Raw genomic sequence first — 9,593 nt, 5'->3', positions numbered from 1 at the left:
TCATTTACCATGACGTCACTTACGTGATGAAAAAAACAACAAGATGCCAAATAGCACGAAATATTTGCCCAAATACTTACACGTTATATCAGGAATATTATAAGATTGACGTTAGCATAGGGTTTAACTGATACGAGGAAAAAAATATCAAAGATTTCAATTTGTCTAAATTAAAAGTATTGTTGCCGTTGCACAATCGGACAGTAAATACTGGAAGCATCAGCGACATGTCATTTATTTTGTTTTTTAAGTGATACAAGTTGGGGAAGACTGACTCGACAGTAAAGCAGTCAAATACATGTCTAAAAGCATTGTCATGGTAGGTCAATCTGTCCTCGGATGTCTGACTTTGAAATCGGACAACATAAAGTGCAACACTTGACACATCAAAGACGTCCCTTCCTTGACAACCACTGGACGCTAAACGGCGATTTTATGTGTGTGTGCGCAAAATGTGTTTGTTTTATGTATTAACATGAAGAAAAACAGTGTTGTTTGTGTGATCATTTATAAAACACAGTGATAACTCAATGATAAAACAACAGACACGGTCAAACACTGGGTAGTCAAATCAAATCTGACTTTGCAGTTTCAAGTCGGACAGAAAACAGTGAACACTGAACACAGCTAGATTGCGCAACACGTGACATCACATAATGATTAACAACGCACGCAGTGAAACAACACCAAGTCGAACTAATTCCGATTGAATTGAGAGGACTATTATCTAAAGAACGTGCTATTTTAATGGTTAAAGCGATTTGATGCGGTCAACGATTAAAATGTAGTAGGTCAACTGACTTTTTATGTCGAACGCGATACAGCGCTACACTGCAGTAGTGACGTCACTTCCGTGATAAACATACGCAGCCAAACAAGGCGAAACGTTTGGTAGTACTTTCATGGTTATTACTTCTAAGAAAGGAGCGATAAATGTAGGGACGTTTTAAAACAGTTTAGGTCAGTAAACACATGTAAGTGGCAAGACCGATAGCTAAAGCTCGGTCATCAACTCCCGAAATGAGCCGAGCTGCTCCCATCCACAGCTGGCCGGGCTCCTACTACCTCACCTCGGACAAGAGGTGGGAGAACGGCACGCTGTCCCTGAGCAGAACCGCACTGCGTTTCGTCTCAAAGCAAACCAAGGAGACCCTTGCCCATTTCCACCTTTCCCGCATCACGGAGATTAAAATGGAATCGTCCAGTTTCATCTTCAGCACCCTGACGGTGTTGGAGGAGGGCAACGTGAAGCACTGGTTCGGCTCCCTCAAGCCCAACCGTGTGGTGGTGTACAACGTGATGGAGCACTTCTGGAGGGAGCGCCTGCTGTCCCCCACCGGCTCGGAGGCCAGGGGTGGGACCCCGGGGAGTGAGCCTTCCAAGGGCCAGGAGCTCATCAACCTCGTCGCTGGAGCCCAGAGACGACTGGAGGACACCGGGAGGGTTCTCAGCTACCAGGGAGAGCAGTTCGACAACATGATGCAAGGCCTGGAGAAGATGGACTCGGACCTGGGAGTGGCTGATAAGTAGGACTTTTTTCTTTTGCAAGTGTAAAATTAGGGGGGGAAGTCAAGTCCTGTGTTCTATGCTCTATACCTTTTCTCCAATTGTTTCATTTCAGACTTTTGTCAGAGCTAGAGTCTCCTTCTTGGTGGCCTTTCAGTAAACTCCCATGGAAGATTCAGCAGGAAGCCAAGGCGGAGGATGCAGCCCGGGCCGCCGCCGCATCTAAAGCCTCCGCCCGAAGCAAAGTGATCGCCAGCATCCCAGCCGTGGTGTCCAAGGAGGGCGACTGCGACCTGAAGCCCGGCTGCCTGCTGGTGCTGCCGTCCTCCCTGGAGGTGCGCGACGCCGCCTGCCTCCTGCTGCACCGCTTCGAGCGTGGCGAGGTGGACGAGATTCGCGTGCACAGCCCTTACGAGATCACGGTGGGGCAACGCTTCATCGGCAGGCCCGACGTCCGCTGCCGGCTGCTGTCGGCCAAGATGCCGGAGGCGCTGGCCGTGCTGGAGATGCAGTACAAGAAGAAGGTGGAGTTCGCCGCAGAGTACGCCGCCTTCCGGGCCACACCCGCTTCGTCGCCCTGTGATGTGCATGACGGTAAGGCAATTTTTCTTCAGTGCTACCTGTGTGGAGTACCAAAAATGCCCAAATAAATAAAAGTTCAAATAAAAATGGTTGTAAAAATATAATTCAAAAATTAAATACAAAATAAATAAAACAAAAACTATACATACATAAACAAATAAATAAAAGTAAAAATATATACAATAAAACACAAACAAATAAATAAATATAAATATAAATGTGGAAATAAATTTCATGCTGACAGCGTCTGCGGCATTAATTAAATAAATATGAGAGCAGAGCCTTCTTATTTATTGATTGACATTTAAATCTATTTATACATTTATTTGAATATTTATGTCCATATTTATTTTTATATTTATTTTTAGTTTTTTATTTTATTTTTACTTTTACTTTTGTATTTATTTTTAATTGTATTTATTTACTATGTTTTTGTTGTTTTTATTTCTATTTAATTTATTGTTATTTTTTATATAAAATTTTATAATTAATAATTTTTTAATATAAATTTTTATTTTCACTCAATTGATTTATTTGGTTTTATTTTATGTTATTTGGGAATTTTTGGTCCTTCATAACATAGGACCAAATTGGGGTCCTCGGACACCCAGTGTTTCCATCAGTATTTATTTATCATTTTTTTTTTCTTTTCATAGTTTTTTTTTAATAGGCTTTTTCTATACTTTGTACTAAATTTTGCCCACCCTTGCAGTCACTTTCCCATTTTAACCACTTAGTGGCAGTGTAGCTCTGTCAGTAAACCACATCACATCTGGAGAGCCCATCTGTATTTCTCATAACACAAACCCAGGCACTTGTTTAAATCTCCACCCGCCCCACCTCAGGTTTGCTGCACGGGTGCCAGGAGACGGAGGTCCCTATGGAGATCCCGGCGGGGGAGCTGTCCCAGCTGCAGGTGCACGTCCTACAGCCCGCCGTCAGCCAGGCCGAAGCCCAGGAGCTCAAGCAGGTGACCAGCACGTACACCCTCTGGCGCTGAAAAAAAAAAATAAATAAAATAAAAAAAAAAAAAATATATATATATATATATATATTTTTTTTTTTTTTTCACATCACCATATTATTAGATCTATACGTCTGTGATGGTGTCAGTCATAAGTAAGCACGTGCGTATGTTGGCGCAGATGCTACTTCAGCTGAAGAGCTTGGCCCTGGAGGCCGAGACAGAGCTGGAACAACAGGACGAAACACTCAACGTCCTGACCAACTCCGCCGATCAAGCCTCCATGACCATCGGGAAGCACACCTGCCGCATGAAGAGACTAATGTAAACGCAAAGTCTGGACCAGTGGACGGACAGATGGTGCGGTTGGGCACTTCCAGAGACTTGAAAGATTGGTGAGAACCTGTTGGCACTTTGAAATACTTTGCATTCCTTTTAGAGATGAAACTGGGTATGTATTTATTCATTCGTATTTACTTGACCCTCTACAGCAGGGGTGTCAAATTTGTTTTTGTTCCAGGCCCCATCGTAGTTATGGTTTCCTTTGGGGGACCATTATGTGAACCCATATGACACCCTTATATTATTATATATAAATATATGTTTTCAATTTATTTTAAAAGGGAGTTTGGTAACAAAAATACTTGTAGTGTCTCAATGTTATTCAAAATAATTTTCAGTTTGGGTATTTTCGCAAGAAACATGAAGTCGACAATTGATTTGAATGATGTGATTGACCGGTTCTGGCCCCCGAGCCTTGAGTTTGACACTTGCTCTATTGTAACTATTGCTATGTTTATTTGACGTTTGTCCAAATTTGTAGTGGATCAAACATTATTTAGATTATTATTGGTCATTTTAAGAACGATCATTTTAAGGTTAACATAATGACGGACGGTCTTGAAATTGGCTGAAAAAGAGATTTTTTTTTTAATATTAGACGTAAATAATGATTAAAAAAATAGACCGCTGTACATTGTATTTTTCTTATCTTTATAGTTACATTTTATTGTTAACATTATAGTTATATGATCATAATAATCTTAAAATAATAACGTAAAATACAGAAACAACAAATAATTAATCATCACGAACATCATCATATTAACTTTATATATTACAGTATTATTGTTTTCATTATGTCCTCACTTTCTCGAATGTCCCTTGAGAATTAAGTTAACTGTAAAGTCTAAAAACTTGAATTAGATATACACTTTTAACTTTGTTCTTTTTTGAATGTTATTTATTTTGTTTTGGGGATGATTTCCAAAGTATCTATTTTAATCAGGATCAGTTAAGGGTCCATTGGGACATGCACAGTTCTATACAATACAGTTAGAATAGAAATATGGTTGATTGCATAAAACAGGGTTGGGGAACTACGGCCCTTGGGACGCTTTGTATGAGCATTTGGTTGAGGCGCACAAGCTCACGCTGTTTGTCCTTGATGCACAAAGCACACTCGCAACTAAGCAGGCAAAGAGCATGCTCTACTGAAGACATCTTTTTGCTCCAGTTATTGTAGAGACCTACTTGTTCACGTGTATGTGACATACCCACAATGTATTGCATGTGCACAAAAGATGATTTCCTTAAGACTTGAAAAGCTGTCAAATGTGTGTAGGACTGACATATACATAGTAATAATGTATTTGTTGTCTGTTATCTGTTTCATGTCCAAACAATTGAATGCATGAAAAACATGAACTGGCATTGTGTGTCAAATCACCCCTATTAACTCATTCACTGCCATTGACGGCTATAGACATCAAAAATTCATTTGAACTATTTGTATTAGTTTCACATTTTTTTCCACTTTTGTTAACAAGAGTATGAAAACCTAGGGGAAAATGTACATTTAGAACAGATATAAAATGTGATTAGTCATGAGTTAACTATTGAAGTCATGCGATTAATTACAATAAAAAAAAATAATCGTCTGACGCCTCACATTTTCTAATAATATTTTCTTTTTTGTTTAATTACTTAATTATTTAAACTCAAAATTAATCACAAATTTTATATCTGTTCTAAATGTACAATATTTTTTTAATAATCTTTTTTTTAATCGTGAGTTAACTAGTGAAGTCATGCAAATAATTACAATTAAAACATTTTATCACCTGACATCCCTAATTTTTAATGTTCTTTTTTTTTTTTAAATCGTGAGTTAACTAGTGAAGTCATGCGATTAATTACAATAAAAAAATAATCACCTGACACCCCTAATAATTTAATAATATTTTCTTCTTTAAAAAACAATTTAAAAAAATAAAATAATTTTAAAAATTAGGGGCGTCAGGCGATTAAAATTTGTCATCGTAATTAATCGCATGACTTCACTTGTTAACTCACGATTTTATATCTGTTCTAAATATCCCCCCAAAAATTCTAGATTTGTATACTCTTGTTAACAAAAGTGGGAAAAAAAGTGAAAATAATAGAAATAGTTTAAAATCATTTTTGACGTCTATAGCCGTCAATGGCAGTGAATGAGTTAAAAGTATAACGCAAAGAAACACATCATCATCGTCGTCGATTGTAATCAGTCCTATAATTAAGTGATGGTACTGTATGTTTACAATTGATACCGAATCTACACACCCCTGATAAACCACAAATGAAACCATGCAGAATTCATTGAATAACTTAAAAATCAATAAATATGTGAATTGTGGCAACACCCAGTTGAAAAACAACTACAGTCCATTGTCGAGGTTGAACTTATCCGAACATTAAAGAAGATACAGAAATTACTGGCAAGTGCTGGCCATGTCCGACATTCTGCCCGACCTGGAATTTTGAAATATGAAACCATGTGACTGCTGGATAATAATTGTTAATGTGCCTTCTCTTGACTTTGAAGGTGTTCCAGGAATTTCTAGCAAGTGCTGGCTGTGTTCTACACGTGACAACAATCTACTGTCTATCCATCCACTATCTGAAATATAGTGCTATTTCTCAGAGTTGCGAGAGAGCTGCAGCCTAACCCAGCTGGCTTTGAGCAGGAGGCAGAGAACAAGTGTGTAATAATCAGCGCCATCCAGTGGTGAACTAATAATTAAAAAACCCACTATTGGTTTATTTTTTTATTTTATTTTTTTGAAAGCTCAGTATTGTTCATTCAGTAATTTTACCGGTTCGACATGTCATCATCATTGCTCTCTTTTTTAAAATTAATTAATTAATTTTTTTTTCATTTTGTGTGTGCGTGTGAGTGTGTACTCATTAGTTCACCTAAAACCTATTAAAAATCCTATACCGTTCATTTAAACCGAATACTTCAGAATCCAGCTAGAGTCGTGAGGTTGTCAGGAGACCCGAGGAAGGATCAAAGAAAAGAAAGGAAAGTGAAATCCAGCACCAACCAGACATTACTTACTACCCACCGGGTTACCAACCAGAGTCTACCCACTATTGATTTCAATGGAACGCAAAAAAATATGTTCTATCACATCAACATAATTAGTATTTTTATTTTTTTTATAATCGTAGGTCTAGTAATCATTAATTATGCTAAACTAAGTGCAATTTCTGGAGACATTGCGTGGGAAAGCTGAATGCTAATAGCTGAATGCTAATGAAGTAAATTGAAAGATAAATAATGTGTATTAATTGTAGTTGAAAGATAAATGAATAAAAAGAACAAAAGTTCAAACAAATGCAATCCCTCTAAGGTGGAATTCGAACCATCGCCTCCTGTTTACAGGTCAAAGCTCCGCTGCACTAGATATTTGGCCATCTTCCTGCTACGGATACCCGAAGAACGATTTTGCAAACATAATTAGCCCTGGTGGTGCTTGCAGCTCATGTCGGACCCAATGGGTCGACCACCGTTTACCTTTCATAGCTGGGACCTGCAAGTGGTCGTCGCTGCGTCCTGTATTCGGGCTCCCGTCGCTTGTCACCTTCTGCCTTGTTCTGGCAAGCTTTTACTAGCTTCTCCCGTTAGCCGCTCTTGTTAGCTGCTCCGGCTAACTCCCGCTCGCTTGGTCTTTCAGCGTCGCTTTCCAGGGATTTCGCCGGCTGCCAAGTTGCTGTCGCTCACGCCAATTAATAATTGGTTATAAGCTTGCGAAGTTTTGTCTCTGAGTCACCATAGTGTGCACTTTGGCTGCTTTCTATGATATAGCCACATCTAGTGGTGAACTTTTATACATTGTTCTTTTAATGATCCACCACTGTGCCATAATCGATTTCTAGCTAGTTATGGGTTAAAAAAAAAGGTTTCTTTTTCTTAGAACTGACCACTTCCTACAATTGACAACAATCTCCCCTGTTCTTCATAATTGAAAAACATCCAAGCCAGGGAAGCTTTTAAAATTGTGAAAAAATGCATCATATGGGATCTGTCAAGTGTCAATCAGTCAGCAAGGTTATAATAATTTTGGATTTTTCATTATAGTTTTTATTTCATTTTGACTTTTCTTTTGAAGTTTTAAATAGTTTTTAAGAGTCTGTGTGTTATTTTTTATTAGTTTGTATTTTTTCCAAAAAAATGGTTAATTTTGGTTTAGTAAAAAAAAAAAATCTGATTTGGTATTAGTTGTATACTTTTTGAATTGAGCATTCGTTCAATGCAAGATTTTTAAAAAATAAGTCAATATTTTATTGTGTAATAATAAAGTAAACAATACCAAAATAAATCAATTTAAAATGAACTCCGAAAGCTCGTACAACTAATTGACAAAACGGAAAATGAACATTTATGCTAAAGTTAGTCTTATAAATGTCAAATGTAGTTTCCATTATTTATTTTTTACAGCACTCTCCTTCAGAAGTGTTTTGTTCATTACTTTTCGTTAACTACAACAACCTTGTCAGTCAGTCATTGGAACAATAGTGCGTCAACGAAGGAGTCCTCCACCAGCGTTGTTTTATTCTTTAACTGAAAGTCAACAAGACGACGCCCTTCGTGGTTCACTCCCATGTGACAAATATGAAAACACTGGCCAACTGCAAACGGATGCAAATACTGTTCCAGCAGCCCCAGGTTAACATCTTGGAAGGCTCGCCGGTCTGCACCCAGTCACTCATTCAGCGTGGATGCTCAGTTTTGACACGGTGAAGTGGCGCGGGGCAAAGGCGCACACCGCATTCTCGTGTGAACTCCACACACACACGCTGGAGCGGTTTCCGTGCAGCCTTGCAGCACGAGGAAGCGGCGGCGGCGGAGGCCGCGTCCTCACCGCAGACACACGAGAGCGGGCTTTCCCTTAACGGATGGTATGGATACTCAAGGGATTGGCTCGGCCTTGACGCCTTGTTTGTGGGCCGTGCGTGATTCCGCTGATGGCCACTCGGTCAACAAAGAAGAAGGCGATTGCGGGCTACGACGGCACACACGTGGGCGGCTTGGCGTTCCGCAACTTTGAAGGCAAACTGTGGAGGGAAACATCCTTGGGAATGTTTTTCACTCGGCATCCATTCACTTTGCTTCTTTAACTGAGAGCCGGTTTTAAAAGGTAGTCATACTCCAGAATATTGACAAAAAGCAGTGATTTCTAGCAAGTGTTGGTATGTGACAACAATCTACCTAGCCAGGCATTCCAACAGGTGGAGCCATGTGGAATAAAAACTTGAGAGGAGCTGCAGGACTTTCTGGCAAATTCTGGCTGGGTCCTTTATGTGACAACAATCTACCATAATTCCTCCAATGTTAGAAGAGATCATCGATCTTTTCCAATATTTGTCTAGGATTTCCCTTCTTTTTAGTGGAAAATGTATAGACCTTTTGCACCGGTGTCACATGATCACATGACTGCCCTATGACGGACGGCAGAAGTGAATGACTGTTGAATTGAAGTGGACGGGGCGCGGAGCGACTTAGAGACTTGTTATTTTACGAATTAAAAGTTCTTATGACCCATCGAGTCATGGAATTTACTACTTCAACTGAAGTTCGCCTGTCAGTCAAAGTGGCACATTTCCATTTTTGTTAACTAGAGTATGAAAACCTAGAAAAAAAATATTGCACATTTAGAACAGATATAGACTTTGTTATTAATCGTGAGTTAACTAGTGAAGTCATGCGATTAATTACAATAAAAAAAATAATCACCTGACACCCCTAATTTTTAATAATCTTTTCTTCTTAAAAAAAAAACAATTAAAAAAAGAAGATAATTTTTAAAATTAGGGGCGTCAGGCGATTAAAATTTGTCATCGTAATTAATCGCATGACTTCACTAGTTAACTCACGATTTTATATGAATGAGTTAATAGTTTTGAAGAAGGTTAATTTAAAAACTAAGCTGTGTGTGCGCAGTTGGAGTGGACAGTATCTGGCTCATTATTGTGATTTGAAACACGTAATTTGACACCTGTTACAATCTTTGTCAGAGTGTGTGTTTGCGAGTAAAATGTATGAACATTGTTCTACTAACATCGTTAAAAAAAAAAAATTGTGCAAATCCGCGAATACTGATTCGGTTGATTGCTGCTACCCGCCGACGACTTTTGTCTTCATCACTAGGTACTGTATATGATTTTTAAAAAAAAGCAACGTTTGGTTTACACCCTTCTCTATTTGTACAACCGA

General features: G+C 38.8%; 1 protein-coding gene across 1 annotated transcript; it reads left to right on the top strand.

The window, feature by feature from the left end:
• The first annotated feature begins 515 nt into the window (after positions 1-515).
• snap47 (synaptosome associated protein 47) lies at positions 516-5,735 on the top strand. The gene is made up of 4 exons (XM_077556382.1): positions 516-1,526; positions 1,622-2,100; positions 2,934-3,058; positions 3,234-5,735. Exons 1-4 carry the CDS (start codon positions 1,021-1,023, stop codon positions 3,378-3,380), a joined length of 1,257 nt encoding a protein of 418 aa, XP_077412508.1. The 5' UTR covers positions 516-1,020; the 3' UTR covers positions 3,381-5,735.
• Positions 5,736-9,593: the final 3,858 nt, after the last annotated feature.

Source organism: Vanacampus margaritifer, chromosome 2 (genome assembly GCF_051991255.1).
Source record: "Vanacampus margaritifer isolate UIUO_Vmar chromosome 2, RoL_Vmar_1.0, whole genome shotgun sequence".
NCBI classification, from domain to species: domain Eukaryota; kingdom Metazoa; phylum Chordata; class Actinopteri; order Syngnathiformes; family Syngnathidae; genus Vanacampus; species Vanacampus margaritifer.
This window is presented reverse-complemented; position numbering and strand designations above follow the sequence as displayed.